Here is a 26431-nt window from a genome sequence, read left to right as displayed (position 1 = left end):
ATTTTTCTTGATTTATTAGACAAATATGATTATCTTTTCATGGTTTTATTCTTCTTGGCTGCCTTTCAGTGTAGAAAACAGAGGGCATGGTCTGCCCTGTCCTGGCACTGGGGAATGAGGCAGGCACCCAATGAGCACACAGTGTGGGTGGGCTCCCAAAGTCAGAGTTCAGGCTCTGCTGCCAGGGGACCCCGCTGTGGGGCCTGGAAAATATGCCTCTGCAATCCAGAATAATGGGATTCTTCCTCCTTTCAGATCTGGGTATCCGGATTCCTGTTGGACACGTGGACTACTATGTCAATGGAGGCCAAGACCAGCCTGGCTGTCCCACCTTCATTCATGCAGGTCAGAAAGCCAGATGGAATTGGGGTTTGGGTGGAGCCCTAGTGTCCTTTGCTATGCACCATAATGCCTTTCCCTGCACTTACTGAATGCATGTCTTTAGGAGCCCAGGGAATTCTGGTGGAGGAGGGCCCGAAATGAAAAGCTTGCACCATACTTTCACTGGCCTCCCCACTTCTTAGGTCCTGCAGTGATAGATCATCACTCAAGCCAATAAACCCTATTCTTCCTGGGCGCCTTGTTGTGGCATGGTCCACACTAACTACATCTGGTGCAACAGCCTAATTGTGGCAGAAGTAGAAAGACATGCCCAAACCTGGCTAGCTGAAGGATCAACCCACTGTTGACCATTTCCCTAATATTAAATTTGCAGTTCCCCAGAACTGTTTTCAAGATAATTATCTTGAGTACATTCAATGAATATACATTTCTTCCTTTCTAAATACTCAATTGATGCTTGAACAGCATGAGTTTGAACTGCACAGGTCCACTGATACATGGGTTTTTTGATAAATACAGTAGAGTACTATAAATGTACTTTCTCTTCCTTGTGATTTTTAACATTTTCTTTTCTCCAGCTTACTCTACTGTAAGGATACAGTATAGAATACATGTAACATATAAAATATGTGTTAATCAACTGTTTATGTTATCAGTAAGGCTTCCTGTCAACAGTAGGGTATTAATAAATAAGTTTTGGTGGAGTGAAAAATTATACATGGATTTTCAACTGCACGGTGCCCCAACCCCCTTGTTGTTCAGGGTTCAGTTGTATTCTGGAATGTTCTCTTTGAATACATTCTTTTTAGCATAATTTTAAATAACATTGAATTTGTCAAAAGTTAAGGATCAATGGTTGTTTAGTCTTTTTTTATTCTTCTTATGACTATAGTGAACCTATCAGCATTTTTTATGAGAATTTTATCCTGATTTCTGTTTACTATGTTTTTAGTCTTTTCCCGCTTTACCAAATTTTCGACACTTTAAGGACTCTTGATAATCTTATTGAATAACCACTATTCTAATTTACCAAATTTATTGATTTTCCAAAAACACATTTCTTTTCACAATTTATAGATTTTCTAGCATTTTTTAAATCAGATAAGATCTTTTTAGTTTTGATGACCTTTGAATATTTCTGTGGAATTTTAGGTGGCCACTTTTCATTTTTCTTCATAATACAGTTTGAGAAGGGTTTAGTTTGTGTCCCTCAGCTCCCTGTTGCACCTAGAAGGAACTTGCCCGTAGAGTGTTCCAACCATGGGGGAAGGCAAATTAATACAAGCTCAGACTTGGTTGCTGGTCCCAGAGTGGGGGTCCCAAGGTAAAGGGAGAATCTGAAGACCCAGAATCCTGGAGCTGTGGTTCACTATAGACCTCTTAGCCCCGCCAACTCATCCATTGTGAGTTACTTCAAATTTGTATACAGTAAACAACAACAAGAAAACCAAGTTTTTATTAAATTGGGACATTTGGTACATTCAGTGTGTCAGTCATTTGACCAGGTGAGCTTGAAGCACATTGACTTTCAGAGACTTACCGTGAACTGTGGCTGACTCCCTTGATTGTCTCATTGCTAGGCTGGGTATCATGAAGTTGTAAAAAATTGGGTTGTGTAGGTGATGATGAAGGAGGTAAAATATGCAAACAGATACTCATTGTAAGAAGTGGGTCAGGATTACCAATTCCCAGTAAGCTCCCATTTTCCAAAAGAGAGTTTGCGTGATCGTGGAAGATGGATCTCAAATTAAGGAATTTTTAAATAAAGATTTTATTTATTTATTTGACAGAGATCACAAGTAGGCAGAGAGGCGGGGAAAGAGAGAGTGGGAGGTAGGCTCCCTGCTGAGCAGATAGCCCAATTCAGGGCTCGATCCCAGCACCCCGGGATCATGACCTGAGCCGAAGACAGAGGCTTTAACCCACTGAGCCACCCAGGTACCTTAAGCATTTTTTTTTTTGATCGATTAAGTTTACGTATCTCAGGAAAATTCTAAAGAAGAGGGAGAATATAGTAGCCATGTCTGTTAACATTTCAAAATGTGGCTCAAGAGTTACCATGTATTTATTGCCTGCTGGAATATAAAATTCAATAGAATTACAGTAAGCAGGATGGAGAGATTTTCATTTGTCTTAAACTAAAGACTTGGTTGTATTTTTTTTCCCCCTGTACAGGTTACAGTTACCTAATCTGTGATCACATGAGGGCTGTGCACCTCTACATCAGTGCCCTGGAGAATTCCTGTCCATTCGTGGCCTTTCCCTGTGTCAACTACAAGGCCTTTCTTGCTGGACAATGTCTGGATTGTTTTAACCCTTTTCTACTTTCCTGTCCAAGAATTGGTAAATGCCACCACTTTGACAATTTCGGGAAAGTTCAAGTCTTGCTAGTTGCCACCTCTGTAAGTCCTGATTTCTTATGATCAAGAAGTCTATCCAACCAGAGTAAGGAAATTCACCAATAAGGTGTTCAGCCTATTCCCACTTGGAAGAAGGCATTTGGCCTTCCACGTCCCACTCCTCACCCTGTATATTGCTGCCTGATGCCATATTTGCTCTGTACACACCTTTTACACACAGCCCCTCATCTGCAAGTCCAGACTCAGGACACTTTAGAAACATTGGTATAGCCCAGAGCTGCTGCCCCTACTCCAAGACCAGATGCTTGCCATAGGTCTTTCTAGCTAGGCAAGTCATTCTCCAACACCTGATGGACTCTAAATCAAGGTGTTATGGGGAGCCCTCAAGAATGGCACCCATGGCCCACTTTAGAGGCTTGAGGTTGTGGTGGCCACGGGCCAGCTGGAGGACTCTCTCATTGCTGGTCGGATTGGGCACATTCCTGGATCCAGGCCAGTCTGGGGAGAAGGGCTTGGAAAAGGTGGAGGGATCTGGCTTCAACTCACCTTCCACAGGTCATTGCTGAGAATATCCTAGGGTTTTCCAAGATGAAGGATTTCAGGAAGAACTCTGGGCAGTGCAAATGGCTCCTGCCCCTCCCTCATTTTCTCACTTCTCACCCCTGGCTGCCACTCGGAGCTGCAGCAGCCTGTCATTCCTTCTATCAATGAAACGGATACCAGCCAGACAAAATGTTAAAGGAGATGTAGCTTCCCACAATAAAGCAAATCAACGTTACTTCCAACTCAGTGGGCATATGCCACAGTTTCCCCCAGATGTGATGGGCCTGCTGATATAAACAGCCACCTCACACTGTCGGCCAGCATCACCTCTTGCTACACTTTCCGTGGCCGTGAACACCCCAGGGAAACGTGAACTACTTGAACTAATTGAACTGACTACTTGAATTTCCAAGAATATTTCTTTTCTTCACCCTGTGTGTCTTTGTCCAAACTGTACTCTCTGCTTGGAATGCCCTTCCCTAACTTGTCAACCACTATTCTTCAGGTCAAACACTTTCCTGTGCTTTGTCTGCACAGGGCATAAATGCCGTCAAAACAATTGCCTTATAGATTATTTTGAAATCGGAGACATAATTTTAAATTTCTGTTAAATATCTCTTGAATGGGCCAGATGATTTGAAGAATGTACTTCCTGTTTGTGTGTTTACCCTTGGCTGGACTGGGTTGCAGGTACCCTGGGACTCGCCGTAGGGCATGGCATAGAATGAGCATACAGTGGCCTTGTTTGCAGAATGAACGTGGTTGGGTGCCATGGGACAGTGCAATGGCCTCCTCAGGGTTCTGCTGTCTTTGTCTTTGCCTCTCTACTTCCAGGGCTCGTGGAACAAAGTGGTGTCAAGATAGAGCCTCTTCCCAAGGAAGTGAAAGTCTTCCTCCTGACCACTGCCCAGGCTCCGTACTGTGGTAAGTTGGGGGAAAGACATGTAGCTCAGTGGTGGCCGAGGTGGGGGGTGAAAGACTGGGGCAAAGAGATCTAGGAGGGGTGGGGGGGCAGCAGCGACTGGTCTTAGATCCTGAACTTTCAGAGCTGGTCCAACCCATTGCTCTGCTTCAGATGAAGACTTAAGGACATGTTACTGTCTATATACTTCTCCTAGCTCCTCCTGTCTTCCTCCAGTGTGGGTTCTCTGCAGTATGGTATCTGGAAGGCCCCCAGACCCCTCCGTCCTGCATACTTTTTTGCTCCCTCCTTGGTGTCCATGTTATGCATCTCCCACCCTGGCAGCCCTCCCAGGTCAGGGTCTCTGAAGAATATTAAACCTTGTCCTCTGCCCTCCTTCCCATACATGTGCCTATTCCAGTTCTTCCCTGTTGCTTCTAACCATGGCAGTTCACTGAAGCGCAGATGCTGGTAAAAGATGTTCAATGTGAGAGGAAAGTGTGTCTAAGAATCTATGAAATCCAGCCCAGGCTGGAGCATCATTTTTCCCTGTGCTATTTGCATCTTAAGTAGAAGGACTATACTTCCTTTTTTAGGCTGTTATCTGGGATCTTGTCTGGTTTATTGTAGGTACAGGACAAAACTATGCTGGTTAGGATGATAAATTATATGGCCATGCTAATTCTAACTGATTTGGGGGTCAGCTTTTGTCTGGTTGCTGGAGGGATCTTTATGGCCATTCCTTCCCTGTACTGAACTTCTGGTGCCATGTGATGTGGGGCCTGAAGCTCAGACTGTGGTCACAAACTTGCATTTGAATCTCAGCTTCTGTGCTTGCCAGACATGTGATCAGGAGATAGGACTTAACCTTTATGAACCTCTACATTTGTGTGTAGAAAATGAGAGCAGTAACATACCTACTTCAAAGAATCAGCTGTGAGGATAAAATAAACTAGCATACAGGAAGTTGCTAGCACAGTGACGGGGAACTTGATAAGTAATATGATCCCTTTCCCTTTATCAGTCAGAATCGGAGGATACTAGATGGGGGTGCTTATCATGCTAGAGAGAATTCCTGGAACAGGTGGGCTACAAAAGTCCACGATGGACTTCTCACATATATCCACTCACCTGACAACACAACTCTGAGTAAGGTGTGAGGAAGGAGAGGCTCTGAGAGGTGAAGCCTCTGCCCAAGGCTACACAGTGGGGTGGAAAAGGCAGAATTCAACTCCGGGTCCTCTGGTTCCCAAATCTATTCTCTTTCCTTGCTACCACCCGCTTCCGCACTGGCCTCTGCTCTGCTTCTGAGAGCCAGTCGGTGTCAATGACATAAGCTTTGACAGCCCCAGGATCCAAGCTGTCTGGGAGGGTGGGGATACCACAGAGACGCCCAGGCTGCCACAGAGAGGGAGACAGTCATCTCCTACACATGAGTGGGCTTCCTAAAACTCTGGGGAGGAGGGGAGAGGAGGGTGAGTGCTACATTTTATGAGATCTTATTTAGTATAAGAGACATCTTTTTCAGTTCTTTCAAAATCACAACACCAAGATAATGTCAGCAAGCAGGGAGGAGTAGGATGTTCTAGCATTACAAGTAATAACAAAAATTAACATGTATCGAATGCTTCCTAGTCACAGGCACTGTGTAAGGACTTTGTAGATATTATCTCATTTAATTCTCATTCAGAACTATTTTTATGACCCCCAGTTTACAATGAGGATCTGGGACAGCAGGTAATCTGCTGCTAAGAGGCAGATCTCAGATTCCTGCCCTGCTGCTCTCTGGGGCTTGGTGTGCATTGGGCACCACTGACCTCTGGCCTGGGCATCTGCTCTGCTTTGGTTTCCCAGTGCATCACAGCCTCGTGGAGTTTTACTTGCAGGAGCCAAGGAACAAGGACACCCTCATCTCTGTCACCTTCCTGAGCAGCAATATTACTTCCTTGGTCAAGATCACCATGTACGTAAGTGTCCCTGCTCACTCACACACACACACACACCCCTCCCATGACAGCCCTGTGTGCTTACTGGGGATGGCCCGAGCCCATCAGTCTAGAGGTGGGGTGAGGGCAGTACCTACGACAGAAGCACCCACAGACACATGCTGGGAACTGTCCCAGGTTCAGGATCAGTAGTGAATCCAAGGATGGTGTATTTAGATAATACCAGAGGAGGCCGGTGAGAGAAGTAATGGGATGTCTTCAGGGCTAGTAAGAACATGAGAGTTGGGTCCCTGATAGGAAACATTAGTCATGTAAATCCAGGAAGGGGGTATCAGTGATGTCAGCAAGTAGGAGGACCTCAGCCACTAGCCCAGGGAGGGCTGACCAGAGCCTGAGAATTGTAGATATTATCTACAATAGATACTCCTGGAAAGTGGGTGTGGTACTGGGTGAGTTCCTAGAACTGAATCGCAGGCAGAGGGTCAGTTAGCAAGTGAGTAGGAGGAGAGCAGGGCTTGAGGCCATGTGGCTAATCCTTAGAACCTGGCTGAGCATTTCCTTCCCTTGGGGGCACATTTGGGTCTACCAGCTGGCAGATGTTATCTTGACGCTAACAGGAGTCATCTTGAGGTGGGAAGATAGAGAACTTCAACTATAGGGAGGCTCAAGGCCAGCAAGGGAGATGAACCCAGCAGCAGACGTGCTTGTCTCTTTAAAAAGCAACTGGTCATGGGGCACCATCCTGCCCTGGGCCTGAGGGGTGGGTCATGTGGGGCAGGTGTCTTTATGATAATCACCTGTGACCATCAAAGAATAACCACTCCTAAAAAGTAAGCAAGCCACTGAAGGTGTTTTCAAGAGAGATGTTAAAAGGATTTAAGTTTCCTGGCTAGCTTTCTATAAAAGTCCAGCCCTAGAGGCCCTCGTTGGCAACCCTGTGGACCCCTCTCACTCTTGAGAGCTTTTTCTGTATCTTCACTTAATAAACTTCTATTGCTTGTGGGGCCTGGGTGGCTCAGTCGTTAAACATCTGCCTTCAGCTCAAGTCATGATCCCAGGGCCCTGGGATTGAGCCCCGCATCAGGCTCCCTGCTCAGTAGGCAGGAAGCCTGCTTCTCCCTCTCCCACTCCCCTTGCTTGTGTTCCCTCTCTCACTGTGTCTTTCTCTGTCAAACAAGCAAACAAACAAAAAACCCCAAAACAAAAAAACCAAAACTTTAAATAAACTTCTATCTCTTTACTAAAAATAAGATAAGATAAAATAAAAATAATGATAAAAAGCAACTGGTTAGTTAATCATAAGCCAGCAGGAACCAGTCTAATGAGAGGTTGCTGTCTCAGGCAGTGTCCAGTCCAGAAACCAGAGCCCAAGCCCGGAGTCCAAGAGAAGGAATTGAACCCAGGGAATTAATTACAAATGTGTAAGGAGAGCTGAAAACCCAAAAGGTTAGTGGGGAGGCAGTGCAGGGATCAGCAACAGGGAAGGGGCCAATGGCCTGTGGGGTTGTAGGAACAGAGCCCTGGTGGTGGTTGTGGTGGTCATGGTGTTGGTAGAGTGCCAGCTGGATCCACCGAGGGAGGGGGCTGCGTGGTGGGAGCCGGGAAATACAGCCCCTCTGGAATCACAGTCCGAAGTGGTCTCCCCACTAAGTGTGCCTCCTGCAAGTTAGACCTCGCTGGGACCTGCCGGCACGGGAGCCTGAGACGGACGTGTGGGTTGCGAGGGGCGGGATGAAGCACGAACATGCAAACACAGGAATAAGTAGTGCATGTGCACGGATGTGTCCAATTGTCCACAGTGGTGGGTGTTAGGAGAACAGATAAGACAGAGCCAGACCAAGGCTGAGAAGGTGACGTTTGAGTAGTAATTCGCAGGAGTTACCCAATGGAGGGTTGGTGAGAATGCAGCCCAGGAGCAGGAGCGGAGAGCAGGGGGGAAGCACTGGGAGAGAAGGCTGGGGCGGGGGCGCAGCTCAGGGCCAGACCGTGCGAGGTTTGAAGGACCGGTTAGGGATTTTGGTTTTTATCTCGAGAGCAGTTTGGGAGCCAATGGGACTTTGAAGCAGAAAAGTGACTGGATCAGATTGGAATCGAAAGATTCCTCAGGCTGCAGCGTTAGACATTAATTGTACTAGCAGGAGATAGCAGGAGATACGAATTTCCGCCCAGAGGAGCACACTTCTGGACTCCCATACACCCTGCCACCAGCCAGGGCTCCGGCTCACACAGGCCACAGAGAGAGAGGGAGGGTGGGCAGGCAGGATCCCAACACAGACCTTCATGTGCCCACCTAAGTCTTGCAGATAATAGCTGAATAATTTTCAGTAGATCAGTCTGAGGTCGTGTTATTTCCACCAGGTGTTTTCATTGCTTCTCCTGTGCTTTGGTAGATGAGATGATGCTAGCAGGAGTCAACACAATGACACACAACTGGCCTCTGGTGAGAATCACCAGAAGAGCAATAAACCCCACTGACCCCTCCCCACCCAAGCCCCGCCCCAGGCCAATTACTGCTGAGTCTCTGGATGTAGCCTCAACCACTACACTTTTAATTAAAGGATTTTTTTAAAAGAATGTATTTATTTATTTGACAGAGATCACAAGTAGGCGGGAGTGGAGGCAGGCTCCCTGCTGAGCAGAGCCCCATCCCAGGACGCTGGGATCATGACCTGAGCCACCCAGGCACCCCTCAACTGCTACACTTTTTAAAAAGCCCCCCAAGGGACGCCTGGGTGGCTCAGTTGGTGGCTGCCTTTGGCTCAGGTCATGATCCCAGCGTCCTGGGATCAAGTCCCACATCGGGCTCCTTACTCGGCAGGGAGCCTGCTTCTCCCTCTGCCTGTGCTTGTGCTCTATATCTCTCTCTAACAAATAAATAAAAATCTTTAAAAAAAAAAAAAAAAGCCCCCAAGTGATTGGAAGGGACGTCCACAGATTATTTCTTCCTTCTCCCCAAAGCTATTTTTGTTTTACTCTTTTGTAGAAGACTCAAAACGTGGCTATCTTTAATTCCTTGGTTTTTGTTTTTGTTTTCCTTTTTGCAGAATAGAAATCGAAAAAAAGGAGGGGGGTTTATGTGTGGTCTTTCCCTACTTTCTATAGCTTTGTGAACCCCCAGGATTTCCTTCTAATTAGAAAATTTACCCAAATCAAGTCCTTAGGTTGCAGAAAAAATAAAAATCAGACCTGAGAGAAACCTAGTGACCCTCAGAGAAGTAAGAGAACTCGGGTTTATTTTACTCTGGCAGACCCAGACTGCTCACTCTGGAGATTCTGGGCCCCGGGGAAGCAGGGTTATCGAGCTTTTTATAGGGGAGTGCAGGGGTTCGGGTTCCAAGGGCTGGGGGCGGGGGGGGGGCTACTTTAAATGGGAACAGTGCAGGGAGCCTGTGGCGGGATGCCTGTTTATAAAAGCAGAAAGGGCTGGTTATCTCTTGCTCTACCCACAGAGATAGTAACTTTCTATCTGCTGGCCTTCTGGGCCTGGACCTGCTCTGGGTAATTTTCCTCTTCAAGGTCACTCACAGCATCCTTCATACCCTGCTAGTTTGTAACTAGCTGCTGTAATCCATGCAGCTTCTTAAAAGGAAATATCTTATTTTGTCCCCCCTCTGACATATTCCAAAACACTTCTTAAATTAAAAAACAAAAACAAAAACAAACCAGGAACAGCTTTTAAAGTCATATAGATTCTTCCTCAAAAGAAAAAAACAAATTATATGACTAACCTGGGGTTAAAAAGGACACGAAGAAGACATTTTCTCACTCCAAGAAGCCAGAAAGGAAAGAGAAACCATGTGGTTGAGCCATGTACCCCTGTTCGATGATCCCCAATGCCCCCTGCTCTCCTCATCTTTCTACAGGCCCCACTGCTTCTGAGCCTGGAGAGGCTGTGGGCTCGACACAGGAGGCAAGTGCCTTCTCTGCACCCCAGGGTTTTGCTCAGTTTGGTGGAATCCCAGCAGGCTTCCTTGCTCCACACCCGAATCTTGTCTTTGTCACCTCTCTAGATTGGTCACTTCATACTCTTTCCATCTTGGGCCAAGAGAGACCTGAATTTTGCTTTCACTCTGGGTCACTTAGGTTGCAGTCGAGGCATACCTAACCCTGTGGGTCAGGCTCATGGCTAGAGTGTGGGGGAGCCGGAGATTAGACACAGGGCGTGTGACTCCAAAGCCACACAGTTGGCAGGAGACAAATCCTGGGTACCACTCCAGCTCTGTCTGGTTTCAAGATCCGTTTTTTGTTTGTTTGTTTGTTCCCATCCACACATCCAAGCTCGGCCTAGTTCACACAAAATTTATGGAGCTTAATGCCCTAAAAGAAGGCTGTACTTCTAGTAGGTAGATCTGAAAGTGAAGATCTTCTCCAATTTGGAATCTAAGAACACAGACTTTTTTTCCAGATATGAAAATCCAAGAGCTACTATTTTGCTGTCATGTCCACTTGTTTGCTTTCAAAAATCAACAACTATTTTCTGAACTATGTTAAAGCTGTGAGTATATGCACAGGGGGCTGGTGAGTATGATACAAGGGATTTTTTTTTTTAAGATTTTATTTATTTATTTGAGAGATCACAAGTAGGCAGAGAGGCAGTTAGAGAGAGAGGAGAGAGGAGGAAGCAGGCTCCCTGGCTGAGCAGAGAGCCCGATGTGGGGCTCAATCCTAGGACCCTGAGATCATGACCTGAGCTGAAGGAAGAGGCTTTAACCCACTGAGCCACCCAGGCGCCCCAATACAAGGGATTTTGATCCCCACCATCAAGGAGTTCTTTTGTGCATGACAGCTGAACAACACTACTAGCAGGAGCCAAGGGGGAAGCAAAGGCCAAATGTGCTTGGGTAGCTTAATTTCCCTTTCCCTTGCAGACCTAGACAGGAACTCCAGGGGAAAGGAGTAATAGCTCATGCCAACCCTCAGTGCCAGATAAACCAAGTGAAACTAAAGTTTCATTCTTCCCACCGAGTTTGGAGAAAAGACCGGACTACCATTGTTGGGAAGTTCTGCACTGCTCCTTTGCCGGTCAATGACAAGTAAGCCCCAAATCTACCCCAACCCATCCCTCCCCACCCCACCCCACCCTACCCCACTCCGGCACACCCATAGGATCAATACTGACCTTAGATGTGACATTTGTTGAGGTGCAATCTCATCACAGTGGTTAGCTTCCTCAATGAAGAGATGACAAAGACCCAGCATTTTCTTGAATTTACTATGAGGCCATCTTGGGTTGGAGGTGTTAGAAAGCCAAAGAGGGTGGAGAATAGCTGGGGTGGGGGTGAGGAACAGAGAGATAGCGCACACCCCTTCACCACTTTATCCATAGCCAGATACTCCCTGGATTCTCCCAGACTTAATTGTTTTCTTTAACTCTTTAAAAAAATAATTTACATTATTTTTAAGTTTATAATTCAGTAGTATTAAGTACATCCATACTGTTGTGCAACAATTATCACTTTCAACTTCCCATTCCCACTTCAATATAAGAAACTTCATTTTATCTGATATATAGCTGGATAACTTTATATATAAATATAGAACCTATTTTGTATATGTCTTATTTAGTTTCTATGTATGATTTTATTGGAACAAAGATTTCTTTTTTTTTTTAAGATTTTATTTATTTATTTGACAGACAGATATCACAAGTAGGCAGAGAGGCAGGCAGAGAGAGAGGCCCCTCCTGTGCCTCTAGCAGGGATTGATACTGTTCTTACCACCTGTGGGCACATGGAGGACAGGAGTAGTAGACTCCTATAATGGATGATCGTAGACTTCCTTCACCTGACATTATGGGTTCACAAGAGCGCACGACTCCTAGCCCCCTCTCCTGACTAATCACGAGCCTGCCCTGAGGGTATATACCTTCTTGTTGCTCTTCTTTTACAGCAAGAAGATTGTCTGCTTACCTGAGCCAGTGACCTTACAAGCAAGTGTGACTGTTTCTTTTGACCTGAAAATAACATGTGTGTAGTATAAGCCTGGACGAGATACATCCCCCTGGATTTCAGAGGAGGTTGGGGAGCTATGTTCAACTTATTCTAGGCCATTACTACTATAAGAAAGGCAAAATTTTGAGGTTTTTTCCCCATATTAACCACTTTAGAGGGGACAGATAGCTCATCTAGTGGAGCCTTGTCTCTATTAGCAATTTGAACAGCCTTACACAAATACCATTTCAGCTTTTTCTATTCATATTTAACTGCAATTGCCCCATATCCTTGAACATCTGTATCTAGGATTCAATAAAACATTCAAAAATGCTTTTTTAAAAAAATAATAAACTACTATGGAATATCTGAATGATTTGTTTTATTAGAATGGAATTCTGTTATGTACAAAAATGACTGTCGATAGGATTGGAGAAAATAATGGATACTGAATTCTCTGTACTAAAATAGCAATTGAAAAGAAGTTCTTGGAAAAAGAGAGGGGAGGGAAGGCAGGGAGGATCTTCCATCTGGAAGATCCCTTACCATTGCCTCCTCTGGGTATCTGGAAGGTTTTGGGGACCAGAGAGATCTTTTGAGAATAGAAGTGGATTTTCTTTGGGTCGGTGTTTCCCCAACTTTGTTATAAGTTACCTCGCATCAGCATAGTCCAGCAAGAAACAGATGATGTGCTCAAATTGGGTAATTTGCGGAGAATTTAATAACAAGACTGTTGACAAAGGTGTTGGTAGGAAGTGGAAGGACCACAAAGGATAGCGCGGCTCCCTGGGGCCAGGGGCCCTGGCAGCTGCTACTGTGCTAGGTCTGAAGAGGCAAGAGGGAAAAGCACCAGAATCCCGAGACTGAGAGGGGCTCTTTTTTTTTTTTTTTTTTTTTAAGATTTTATTTATTTATTTGACAGACAGAGATCACAAGTAGGCAGAGAGGCAGGCAGAGAGAGAGGAGGAAGCAGGGTCCCCGCTGGGCAGGGAGCCCGATGTGGGGCTCGATCCCAGGACCCTGAGATCATGACCTGAGCTGAAGGCAGAGGCCCTAACCCACTGAGCCACCCAGGCACCCCTGAGAGGGGCTCTTGACCTTCAGCCAAGGGACACAGTCACGGGGCAGCAGTCCTTCAGGGAGGGGACCTACTTGTGCCCCCCATTGAATGACACCATCCAGAAGCCAGAAAGTAAGAGGCATGCTGTTGTGAGCCAGGGGGTAGAGCAGGACAGGGAGGGCTGGAGAGTGGCTGCGCTAGGGGTGAGGAACTGAAATAACGCATACCCCTTCACCACTCTCTCCACAGCCAGGTACTCCCTGAATTCTTCTAGACTTAATCGTTTTCTTTAACTCTTTAATAAAAAACATCATTTTAATCATTTTTAAGTGTGTAGTTCAGTAGTCTTTTTTTTTTTTTAAGATTTTATTTATTTATTTGACAGAGAGAAATTACAAGTACACTGAGAGGCAGGCAGAGAGAGAGAGAGAAGGAAGCAGGCTCCCTGCTGAGCAGAGAGCCCGATGCGGGACTCGATCCCAGGACCCTGACATCATGACCTGAGCCGAAGGCAGCGGCTTAACCCACTGAGCCACCCAGGCGCCCCTATAGTTCAGTAGTCTTAAGTACATCCATACTGTTGTACAACCACTAACCACTTTCCATCTCCCGAACTTTTTCATCTTCCCTAGCTGAAACTGTATCCCCATTAAACAGCTGCTCATTGCCTCTCCCCACAGCCCCAAGTAATCACTATTCTACTTTCTGTCTTTGTGATTTCTACCCTTCTAGAATACCTCATACAATTACACAGTATTTGCCCTTTTGTATCTGGCTTACTTCACTTGGCATAATGTTTTCAAGGTTCACCCATGTTATAGCATGTGTCAGAATTTCCTTCCTTTTCAAGGGTGAATAATATTCCATTGTATGTACAGTCCACATTTAGTTTATGGATTCATCCCTCCATGGACACTTGGGTTACTCCATGTTTTGGCTATTGTGAATAATGCGGCTGTGAACATAGGCATGCAAATATCTGTTCAAGACTTTAAAAAGAACCTAAATAAATGTGCTTTGAAAGAAACTGCTACTTGCTGACTCATGCACCATAGTAAAGGCAGGAAAATGACATAACCCACAGGCTGCAAATGCTTTCCTTGAGCCGACTGCCTCCCCAGACTAGAGAGCTCAGGCCTTTCTCCGGGCTGCAGAAATGCAGCGAGAAGATAGGGGATGCGCTGTGAATACTAACCTACCTGCTTTATTTTCCGCACCGTCCACCATGGTCAGTAGGACCAATAACATGTCTGAAGAAACTTTCCCCAATATACAGGTTTAGAGTTCATTTTTATTTTTCAAAATCTAAAATCCCTCTTCCTTTTACTTCCACCCTCCTTCACCCAGGATCCAGGCAAGAACCTCCCTGGAGACAGGCCCACTCCACCTGGAGCTGTGTTAAGGCTGCACTTCCTGTTCCTTGCAGCTCATTTGCCATCTTGGGAGATACTGCGTAGCACATAGCACTTCCTTGGCTTTTCCTACAGCTTATCGATTTGAAGTGTGTGCAAATTATGCTTCTACGATCAGAATTGCATTACGTGATGCTGATTGGGATTACACGGACCTGACCTGTTTTTCCTTGTCCTCATACTTTCAGTTTTGCTTTTGGACACACTCTTGTGTTACTTTGCTAATAGCTTCATACGTTAAAGTGCCATTAGACTCTCCCACATTTGATTTTCCTGCCCATGGGAAACTTTAGGTCATCACCTTAAATGAATAACCAGTTTCCCTTATCACAAGTTAATACAATGAGAACATAATGTTTAAAATTTCAAGAGACTGTGGCTTGCTGAAGGCTCTACACTCCAGGCCTGTCTTTTTCTTTTTAAAAAGAGAAGATCAGGGGCGCCTGGGTGGCTCAGTTCGTTAAGCGGCTACCTTCAGCTCAGATCATGATCCCAAGGTTCTGGGATCAAGCCCCACATCAGGTTCCCTGCTCAGTGAAGAACCTGTTTCTCCCTCTCCCTCCGCCTGCCTCTCTGCCTACTTGTGTTCTACCTATCTATCAAGTAAATAAATAAAATCTTTTAAAAATAAATAAATAAAAAATAAAGAGAAGATCGGTAAATACAAGAGAGATGTCAAAACCAGACTAAGGCCAGAGACTTTCTTCTGTATGTAATCAGCGAACTGATAGAAAATGAAAACAGAAATAGCCATCTCACCATGAGATTTAATGTTATTTAAAGCCAGGTCTATGTGCTACCTTAAACCACCTTGCCCAGCAGCCCACACTTCTGGAAACCCGGCTTTAAGTAGGTGGGGCATGTGTGGATGAAGGGAGAGGTAACAGGGGATTCTGCTTGATAGCAAGGCAAGGGTGTGGGTCTTACCTCCACACCCACGTCGGTCACAACCTCTTTGAAAATCTTTTCAAGGACAGAGACTATTACAGAAGTAATTCACTTCAGTAGTCAGCTTGTGCCCTTATGTGGTACTACAAACATGCTTTCCAGACTCTTCTTCTCTCTGGTCACCCTACCCTGAATATGTTCAGTTTGTGCCATAATTCCAGGACTAGGCTCGATATCATAGCCCTTCCTCCCACAGAATACACCAGGAGTACATTTTCACATGTTCCTCATTATAATCCTCCAGTAATTCAGCCCAAGAGTCACTTGAGGGAAATTATAGAGTCTATATTTTTATGGTCTATATTCTTATTTTATATTTTTAAAGAGTCTATATTCTATTGTATCCAGCTGACTTGCTTTCATGTGGAGTAGATTTTTTGAACCTGAATGAACTATTCATATAACCTAATTCCTTTCCATATTATTGTTGTAGTCTCTCCAACCCATCAGGAATTTCTTTTTTTTCCCTCCCCTAGACTCTTAACTATAGAGAACGAACAGACTGTTACCAGAGGGAAGAGGGGTGGGGGGATGGGTGAAACAAGTGAAGGGGATTAAGATTACACTGATCTTGATGAGCTCGAGAAATACACAGAATTGCTGAATCACTCTATTGTACACTGAAACCAATTTTGTACACTGAGACACTGTATGTTAACTATACGGGAATTAAATTTTTAAAAAAATATATGGTCCCATGGTCAGAGGCATGCTGGACATCCCCTCCAAAGAGAAAGACAAACTATTACACCTTTCACCAGCTACAATGAAGATGGAGGCCCGAGGCCAGGTAGTTGTCTCTGGGTTCTGGAGGCATCCAGAATTCTTTGATGGCCCATATCCAGAGTAAGGAGAGCAGTGGCTGGATCTGAGACCTATAAAACAGGAAAGGGCTCTGCAACCAGTCAGGACTGCAAGGCAAGCAGCCTCCCCTGTTTGAGTCACATGACTCGGTGGATCCCCTGGTATTATCAGTGGTAGGAAAATCTGCTGTGTGAAGTTTGTGGCAAGCCCCACTGAAAAAAAATCACAACACACATCCCTGAGGTTTAGGAAAAAGACCATGCCTTCCAGAAGAAAAAAAAAAAATTCCCTGTCTGGAATTTCTTATATTCTGATTTTACCATTAAGAACATTTAGTTCCCGCCCCTGAGCTTTGTGTAATTTTTATATATTAATCTACATATAGATAGACATATGTGTACATTTATCTTTGACATTTTTATAGACCCCGGTTTTTTAATTATAGATGAGAACTTGAAAGGAGAAGGTGAAGGGTGGACTCCTACCTCTAGAAGCTTCCTTAAGAAGAATCAATACCCTGGGTCTGACCTTCGCATATATTTCTAACTCATGTTTATCTTGACTATTCACACATTATGAGAAAAGTTTCAGTACTTTATATCTACAATGATCCCCTGATTTGAGGGAGAGAGAAAGGAGAAATTATATGATTAATTGAGTTTTAGCATGACTTAATTCCCAGGAGCCCATGTAGGCTCTCCTACTAATTGCTACTTCATTTCCTAAGTATATGCAAGCGATGCCGTTTAGTGATTTGTTCCTGGACTTTGCTGATAACACGCCAAGCTTCCTAGGAATGTCTGCTTTCCCTCTTTTTAGTCATTGAAGCAAATGTATTTACCCACTATCTTCTAACTTCTTTTCTATGGGATTATTCGGTAATCCCCAAACAAAGAGCTCAGTTACCCTACAAGGTCTTTCTACAGCAAGACTGTGATTCAGGGTGTGGGTACCAGGATTTACTTAAAGCAGCTGAGTGATCTCTTCTCAATCTTGGCCTTCAGATTAATTTCCAAACAAAACACCTCCTCTACGTTATTATGTATATTTTTGAAACTACAAAATCAAAAGATGCTCATTTTAACAAGTCAAACTATAGACATATGGATGCCATGGCCCTGAGGTAATCCATGTTACTAGCCATATATACATCCTTCTACACATTTCTCCATGCAGATGCAAATATATACACATGAAGCTTTTTTTTTTAACAAAAATGAAATTATAGCACACCTATCGCTCTGCAATTTTCCTTTGTCAATAACATATTGTGACCATCCCTCCTATTAGACATAGATCTAGTTTACTCACTGGATGTGTATCCACAGTATGGATCTGCTGCAAGTTGGTCAACCATTTTCTTTGTGATGGGTATTGGGGTTATTTCAACTACAAATGATGCCACAATAGATATTTTTGCACATCTCTCTCCTATATTGGTACCTTCATTTCTATATGGTAGATTCCTGTGTGAGAATTGCTAGGTCAACAGATACAGCGAAAGGTCAGTAGTGCTGGATTACTTTCTAAAAATGTCAAACCAATTCACAAACTCTGACAAAGGTTCAAAGAGAAGGCTTTTTGCAATTACTTATTCAAGTATTTGTCCTTCTAAGATAAGTTACTCGAATCCCCACATATCTCCTCTGGAGTTCCCTTGTGGTGTACAACTCATTCCAAGTTGACCGACTCCTACCCCACCTGTGGACCTGGAATGACACTTTCTTTCAGAACTAGAGGGACCAGAGATTTCGTTACCTTTTAAAAATGGCCTTCATTCAGATACCATAGTCTCTGAACAGTGAAACCACGGGGAGGCAGGAGCTATAAAGAAGTTTTAAAAAATAGCAGCTTATTTTTTATGATTAAAAATTCAATTCACCTGAAAAAATTTCAGCCAATACAAAATGTTGAGAAAGAGAAAGTGAAAAACTAAAACTCCCTGAGCATTTAGTAAGTGCCAGGTAGTGGTCTAATCCTTATATACAAATTACCTCATTAATTTTCCCAGCAATTCCATGTGTTACCTCATTTTACATATGAGGACAGGAGGGAGAGGGAAGTTAAGCAACTCACCCATGGTCATGCAGCTAGTAATGGATGGAATCAGCATTCACACCAAGACACATGTGTCCAGAACCTGGGCTCTAACCACCACATAATACAGGTTAGCCTGCTCAAGATAGTTTCTAGCACTTGCATCCACATGTCCTATTGAAATAGAAATTCCTCAGTCCGGCCCCACACTGACTAACTGAAATTATCTGCCATGTTCCCAAGTGTGCTGAAGCCAGTATCCCCCTAAAACATACCGTGGACGATGTCTGCTCCATGCCTTTGTGCCTGTGGCCCCCACCATCACCCTCAGACTCTACCAGGTGTTCGGGGGTGCACTTCCAGTTTATCTCTTGCAGGAAGGCTGGCCATCAATATGTCATTTCAGTCAGTAGCTATGCTGCCTTGCAACGGTGGTCAACAGTTTACTGCATGCATGCCAGCCTTCTATAGAGAGATTGGAAGGTCCTTAAAGGCAGGAGCTGTGTTTTCTCTCTCTGTGGGTCCTCCACATTGTAAGCATGCAATAAAAGCTTCTTGAATGGAATTAAAGACGGCATCCTAATGATGTAGACGAAAGCAAAGAGAGATCAGGCTTCACTGATCTGAGAAGCTTAACTCTAACAAGAGGTTGGTGTCTTTTCATTAGTATCAGGATCACCTTCATTTATTCATTTTGTTTTCACATTTTGCTTGTAGTGTTACATTTTAACCTTTAAAAGCTTGAGCCCCACATTGCGTGTAAAGATGACTAAAAAATAAAATCTTTAAAAAATCTCCACAGGAGGAAGCTCTGGGCTTATAAAAGGAGTATATTGCAACATAAATCTCGTCAAATTGGTGAAGTCTCACCCAGCCCTTCCTTGCCTTGTTCAGTGGTCCTAAGTGACCTTCTCAGACAGACAGAGATATACTGCTGCCCAGCCTTAAACATACCTCTGACCTCACTCATGGGCACTCTCAGGCTGTGGGGTGACCATCACAGCCCCATCTTTACCCCAGAGAGGCTGGCTTCCTTCTCTCAGAGGGGAGCCTGAGGGTGATGTGACCATCTCCACGCTTGAGTTCTTCCATTCCTCAGGCCCTAAAATCCTCCCTATCTTCAGTATTCACCCTTCATTTGTGAAGCCAAAACACTTTGCTTTATGGGCATCCAGTGTCCTGACAACAGCTCAAACTCAACCCATCCAAAATCAACTCAACATCTCCCCTGAAGTTGTTCCTCTTCTACTCAATGGTAATAGCCACAACACCATCATCCAACATCCAGGCTTGAAGCCTGAGTCCTCTTTGGTTCAGAATGCTATAATGCTCAAAAAAGTCACCATCCTCCTTTCTCCCTCTCGATACCTTACTTACACTGAGACACCATGTCTCTCAATTTCTTCAAAATGTGTCTGATATTTGTCCTTTCCTCTGTATTCTCTCAGACATGTGGTAAGGCCCTAGATTAGTCAACAAGCCACAGAGTGTCAGAGCAGGAAATCGTAGCCCAGAAAGATGGAGGGAATCACCTGAGGTCAAACAGCCACTAGAGAAGCAGCACAGCCACTCTCCCGTTCATATTGGCCTTCCAAGCCCGCACTGCCCTTCTGCTGGATTTTAATAACTCGAAGTGACTATTCATTCCCTGTGAAAGGTGAGCTTTAGTAACTTTTTGGAGGTTAACAAGAGGCAGTGTTTACCTGGAAGTAAATTCCTGTTACTACCTCAAAGCTCTGAGTCTTTCCCATCTATCCAGACCGGTGCCAGTATAAACAGATTCTTATTTTGGACAGAACCAGAGCGTGGAGAGGTAGAAAGAGATCTAGGTGAATATCCAGGGAAGGAGAGCTCCCTATGTGAGCACCTTTCTTCATGGCCCTGCGATCAGGCCAAGTCCAGTGAAAAGACCCCTTCTCTTTATCAGTTACCAGCCCTTACAACTGTACAACCTCTGGAGTTCACTCAGCCCTCCTGGTCTGGACTCCAACCTCACGATCATTCCTTCTCACTCTCAGCCCTGGGTTTGTTTCAGAAGCTGCCCTGCGCTGTATTTCTTCTCTGGGGAGTACAAGGAAATGGGCACAGCTGGAGGCACATGATCCCCCAAACCAGAATGTTCATTCATTTTTTTTTAAAGATTTTATTTATTTATTTAACAAACAGAGATCACAAGTAGGCAGAGAGGCAGGCAGAGAGAGAGGAGGAAGCAGGCTCCCCGAGGAGCAGAGAGCCCGATGCGAGGCTCGATCCCAGGACTCTGGGATCATGACCTGAGCCGAAGGCAGAGGCTTTAACCCACTGAGCCACCCAGGTGCCCTATTCATTCATTTATTCATTCATTCATGCACTCATGTGGCAAACCTTCATTGTAAGCCTACTACGTGCCGGGCACTTTTCTGATGGCAATCCTCTTAATAATAACTACAACATATCGAATGTTTACTAATGCCAGGCATGGTTTTAAGTCTCATCAAACTCTCACTGCAACCTATGAGAGAGATTCTTCCTTTATTGCCAGTTTACATATGAATAAGCTGGGGTACAGAGCAGTTAGGTAACCAGACAATGAAAGTGGGGGGCTGTAATTTGAACCTGGGGCGTCTAGCTCCAAAACTTTGTTTTCTTAGCCCTACCCTATGTTGATAGGGCATCCTAAGTCAATCAATGTCTATTTATGTCATCCCCATCTCTTTCTTGTTTTTTTAATGTGATTTGCTGGCAGTGGCAAGGTGTCTGGCCCTGTTGCATTAAAGTGGGTTTTACTGGGTCAGGTAGAATAACACAGCATAAATAGGACGGTTTAAAAATATGTGTTTATATGTGTGATGAAGAAATGACAGCTGTTCAAATAATTTGAGACTTCCAGAAGGTGAAAAAGGAGAAGAGAAATAGAAGGTATATGGTGAAGAGCGAGGGATCAGGTTACAAGAAACACAGCTCAGGGAAAAGAGAAGAAACCACACTGGAGAAATTAGTGGTGAGCAACGTGGGTGAGCAATGTTCCCGCTTCGAGGAGGGGCAGGCAAGCGGAGTAAGCAGTCTACAGGCAGGAGACACGCGGCAGCAGGCCTGAGTTCCTCAGAAACCACACAGAAAGGATCTCCTTCCTCAGTCACACATGAGTCAAAGACAAAGTGTCCTAGCTTGAATGGGGGCAGAAGAAAAGAACACTGGTAGGTGGAACTAGAAGTTTCTAAAATCCTAATCTGACCCCTTGTTGAAATGTTCAGCGGCTGAGTTTCACAAAGATCTAACACTTACCAACTAAATGCCAGGCACACGGCACTGTGTAAGGTGCTGGGACCAGGGCAGTGAGTAAGAATCCGCCCAGCCCTCAAGCACCAGGAGAGGAAGTCTGGAGGAAGATGAGAGCTGAGGGAGGTGGTCCCAGCGGACTCTGAGAGTCCTGGAGGGACAGGTTAATGCTGACAGAGGTGCGGCAGATGGCAGGGACAGTGTGGAAGGGGAGGAGACATTTGTACTAGCCTTGACAGATGAATTGGACTCAGAGCAGAGGGTTGGTTGGGCCGAGGGCAATTCCAGGCTGTTGAGAAACCGTCAGTTGGCAGTCGATAGTCGGCAATCATGTGCTATGTGGAAAACGACCCTTGGTAAGGATCACGTCAAAGAGGTGAACCAAAAGTGAAATAAAATCCTGTGATCTCCAGGGAAATTTCTGAGTGGGAGACGTGTTAATATATGACTTCTATGCCAATTAGAAGTGAAACCCCTGAGAAATTTTTCAGTGAAGATTTGTAGGGGAGGCTGTAGGAACCTAGGGTGTCGAGAATAAATGGAGAAGAAGATGCAGAACCTCTAAGATGAATTTGACTCCTCTCCCAGGAAGTTCTCCCCAGGCTTTCTCTCAGGTGTCTGCCCCTCTGTTGCCGACACCATCCTATGTTTTGGCCCTTGGTACCTCCCAACCTCACTGACCATTTCAATGGCCAACATTGTTCTCCTGGCTTCATATTCTCAAGTCTCTCAGAACGTGAATGTATATGAAATAGCTATATGCTGCCAGCCTCCATGGGATGCTCTCAATGCAACCTCCCTCAGCACTGCTCTGGGATGCACCATTTTCCTGCTCACTTCCTACTGCCTTTTGATGAGAGCTCAGATTCCACACCTGGTCACTGAGAGCCATTGGTTCTCTTCTCCAGCTGTGCTTTCCTTATACCTTCCAGCCTTGGGTCTTTGACTTAATTATTTCTTTCCCCTTGATTGCTTCTACCTTGTTTAACTCTTTCAAGGCACAGCTCAAAGTCCGCTTCATCATGAACACCCCCTGATTCCAGAAACAGGAAGTGGTATCTTCTGCTGAACTTCTATAAGTCATATAGTGGTTTTAAATGCTAATGTAATGTTTTCCACAATGGACTGACATAGTGCTTATTTGTATATGCGTCAGGGATCCAGCTACATCTGAAACTATTAATGGACCACAAGAAGCCTATTTAAACAGGGACTGAGGAGTCTTCTGGGAAAAGATTAATCCTTGGAGGAGTTAAGCCTTGTGGGGTGGGGGAGAACATGGTGCCTATGGTTCATGTCTCTCCTTTGTAAAGCTCAAGTTCCTTCAGGACAGACACCATGATTGATTTACCTACCGAAGTATGTTGTGTCCAGCATAGTATTTGACAACAAGTGGATATTTAATAAGTATTCATGAGATTAAAGGGTATTTACTATCTTCTTCTTAGAACAAATCTGACTCTCTGTCAGACTTTATTGATGAAAATATTAAGCTATACCCCCCAAATTTTCTTTTCATGTGTATATACCTCTAGTGTGGGGTTAGTGTAGGAGGCTCACAAATCATGTCAAGAATTTTCCATAGACTGAGTAAATAAGATGCCTTGTACCAACATGTCATGCTATATTTCAAATACATAAAGATGTATTGTGTTTAATTTTTAAAAATCTGCAAATTTATCTAAGAATCTTATAGGAATCCAGGTATCTTTGCCATTCCATATACCATTAGATAATAAAAGCAGGTTTTTATTATCTACCAGGTAAGGTCTATTCCTTTTAAAAACAAAGACGGTGTGCCTGGGTGGCTCAGGTGGGTTAAGCGAGTGACTATTGATTTCAGCTTAGGTCATGTTTTGGGGTCCTGGGATCGAGCCCCACAGTAGGCTTCACAATCAGGACAGAACCTGCTTGTGTCTCTCCCTCTGTTCTTCCTCTCGTGCATGCTCACTCTCTCTCTCAAATAAATAAAATATTTTAAAACAAAGCCAAAAACAATGCACACATTAAAAGAATATCCCAACCTGTGAAGCCTCTGGTATGCATCACATGTACGTAACAATAGCCCTGGTGGGGCGGTCCTCATCCTCTAGCTTGAGGGGCGGCCAGGTAACACTGAGTCTCCGTTTACAATGCAGGAGCTTTTTTGTTGTTTGTTTATTGCTTTTTTCATTCTCCACAGTAGCCCCCACGGGCTGACAAGAGAGCTATCAAATTTCTCAAAATGGACAAGGGAGAACTACATTGTGAAATATAGAGGGAAGAGAGAACTCAAACTGATGAGGGAGCAGGAGGCTGGCTGAGGACAAAGCAAAAGCTGGCGCCTTGCACCCCCCCCTTCATCCGCTCCCCTCCATATGTGTAGCATTCCTCAGGCACCCCTGACTGCCATAAAATGATAAATAGTTAACTTGCTGAGATCACAATCCTGCTAGACAGGAGTCTCCCTTGGTTTGCAAATGTCCTTGAGATTACAACAAAGAAGTTACCTTATCAATAGCCCAATTTCCAAAGACACAGAACTCAGTTCCTCAAGCCTAATGTCACCCTCCCCTCCATAAAAAAAACCGAAGGAGGCGGAGGTAGAAGGAAAAGTAAATAAAGTTAAATTTCTTCTAAACCTAAATCTCATTAACAAGGATGCTTGATAGCAGGAATGTAACATTCCACCAGACTCCCAATTGTCTTTACTTGATAGTAACCAGGCCTTCAATATCCTGATAGTATTCTTTGCCCCAATAGCCCTTCTGAACACCCCTTTGTCCTCACCTACCCAACTCCTGTGTATATAACCAACCACTCCTCACAACCCGGGGCGGCAGCAGCTCTTCCTGCCCACGGGTCCTGTCCCCGTGCTTTAATAAACCACCATTTTGCACCAAAGATGTCTTAAGAATTCTTTCTTTAGTCATCAGCTCCGAACCTCACCCCACCGAACCTGACTTAGGTTCTGGGACTTCATCAAAACAAGAAAAGAAATACACAGTGTAATTTCAGAAAGAAAAACTGAGAAAAGATCGTAAGAGCTCTGGGGAACACACTTAACAGTTCTATCAAGCACATAATTGGAATCCCAAAAGGAGAGGGAGGAGAAAATAAGACTCTGAAGAAAGTCCAAGCAGAACAAGGGGACAGAAGGTGACGGTGAGGTGAGTGGGTATTTTAGCTGGGATGGTGACAGCAGCTGATAACGGAATGGCCAGAAAAAGTCAGCCAGGAGAAGTTGGGAGGGATAAGCATTTCAGAGAGAAAACCCCCCTGTAAAGACCGTAATATAGAAAGAAGCTAGATATGCCTGACGGGCCCTCAAAAGCACAGTGTGGCTGAAACAGTATACATAAGAATGAGATCAGAATGTAATATAGCTGAAGGACAGGCAGGTAGGGCTTTCTGGCTTGTAAGCGGCCGAAAGAATAGGACTCGCCAATCATGCCTTTTGCTTCCTCACATTCGCCAGTCTCTTTAATCAGCAAAGCACAAAGTTGATTATTAAATGAGTCCGTGTGACTATCTTTAGTCAGTGGACTCTGGACAGAAGTGATTTGTCTCCCTTCTGGGCCACAGCATCAAAAAGCCAGCACCGGAATGTCAAACTGTTTCTTTTTGCAGGGGACAGAGCCAGAAGGTCAAAAGTAGATTGAATCACCAAGTTGCAACACGATGACGGTTACCCTCATGAGTCATGCAGACTCTACGCAGACTTTAAGAGAGAAATAAACCTTTGTGCTATCAAGTCATAATAGACTGATCCTAATATCACATGGTAAGAAGTCTGGATTTTATTCTGAGTATAATTGGAAGCCATTTGAAATTTGGAGCAAGAGAGTGATGAGATCATATTCATGTTTAAATGGCCACTTTGCTGTGTATACAATAGATTATAGGGAGGAGAAAGGGGAGAGATGGGAGGGGCGACCAGTTCTAAGTCTATTGAAGTTAATCTAGGTATGAAAGAAATGGTAGCTTGAAATTAGTGGTGGCAGTGAAGGTGGTGAACATACATGTACCCATTTTGAAGCTAGAACTAAGACAGGGGGAAAGACTCCAAGGTTCTGGGCCTGAGCAACTGAGTGGAAAGAAGGCAGAGTAGGAGGTAATGTGGGTGGGTGGTACTCAAGAGTTATGAAGCTGTTTGGTTTGAAGATCTCTTCCAAAGAATAGGAAGGAAGAAAGAGAATACTCCCTAATTCTTTTTAGAAAATCAGCATAACCCTGATATCAAACCTGACAACGATACTACAAAATGCATAGATGCAAAATTCCTAAAAAAAAAAAAAAAAAAAACAACTTACAAACTAAGTTCAGAAATAGGCAAAGATGAAAATATCATGTAATACAATTGGATTTGCTCCAGGATACAAGGTTACTTTAAAAATCACATAACTATTAATGGAATTCATTAACAGGAGTAGGGAGAAAAATCTCGATAAGTGTAGAAAACCATTTAATGCAATTCTATACTTATCCATGATTTAAAAAAAAAAAAAACCCTAAGCAGATTAGGAATAGAACTTCATTAATCTGATAGGGCTATTGTAAAAACCTAATAACACACATCATACTTGATGATAAAATACTGAAAACGTTTTCCTTAAGGTCAGATATGAGAGAAGGATGTCTTCATTATCCCTTCCATTCAACTCTGTACTGGAGGGCCTATCCAGCACAACAAGGCATCAAAAGAAAAAGAAGGAGGAGAAAGGAAGAAAGGGAAGGTATAGGTTAGGAAGGAAGAAATAAAACCATCATTAATTAGAGATGATATATTTGAATCTATAGAAAATCCTGAAGACTCTGGATTAATGATTAGAATTTGTAAGTTATTTAAACATTTGATTTATGACAAAGGGGACACTGGACACTTTGGGGGATGGGATAAATAGTAAATAG

General features: G+C 44.1%; 1 protein-coding gene across 9 annotated transcripts in view; it reads left to right on the top strand.

Annotated features, from left to right (window-relative positions):
- Positions 1–15024, top strand: part of PLA1A (phospholipase A1 member A) — a 28811-nt gene extending 13787 nt beyond the window's left edge. For 2 of the 9 annotated variants that reach the window (XM_059163971.1, XM_059163979.1), the window contains 6 exons: positions 256–345; positions 2518–2685; positions 4080–4169; positions 6001–6109; positions 10961–11125; positions 11982–12395. In XM_059163971.1, coding sequence (XP_059019954.1) covers positions 256–345; positions 2518–2685; positions 4080–4169; positions 6001–6109; positions 10961–11125; positions 11982–12066 — 707 coding nt within the window. In that variant the 3' untranslated portion in view covers positions 12067–12395. Of the gene's footprint in view, positions 1–255; positions 346–2517; positions 2686–4079; positions 4170–6000; positions 6114–7433; positions 7539–8450; positions 8614–10960; positions 11126–11981; positions 12396–14429 lie in introns of those variants that run through there. The other 7 variants (XM_059163975.1, XM_059163973.1, XM_059163976.1 and 4 more) reach the window with 7 other exon arrangements.
- Positions 15025–26431: the final 11407 nt, after the last annotated feature.

This window comes from Mustela lutreola, chromosome 2 (genome assembly GCF_030435805.1).
Source record: "Mustela lutreola isolate mMusLut2 chromosome 2, mMusLut2.pri, whole genome shotgun sequence".
In the NCBI taxonomy this organism is placed as follows: domain Eukaryota; kingdom Metazoa; phylum Chordata; class Mammalia; order Carnivora; family Mustelidae; genus Mustela; species Mustela lutreola.
The sequence above is the reverse complement of the archived record's forward strand: the minus strand, read 5'-3'. Positions and strand labels throughout refer to the sequence as shown.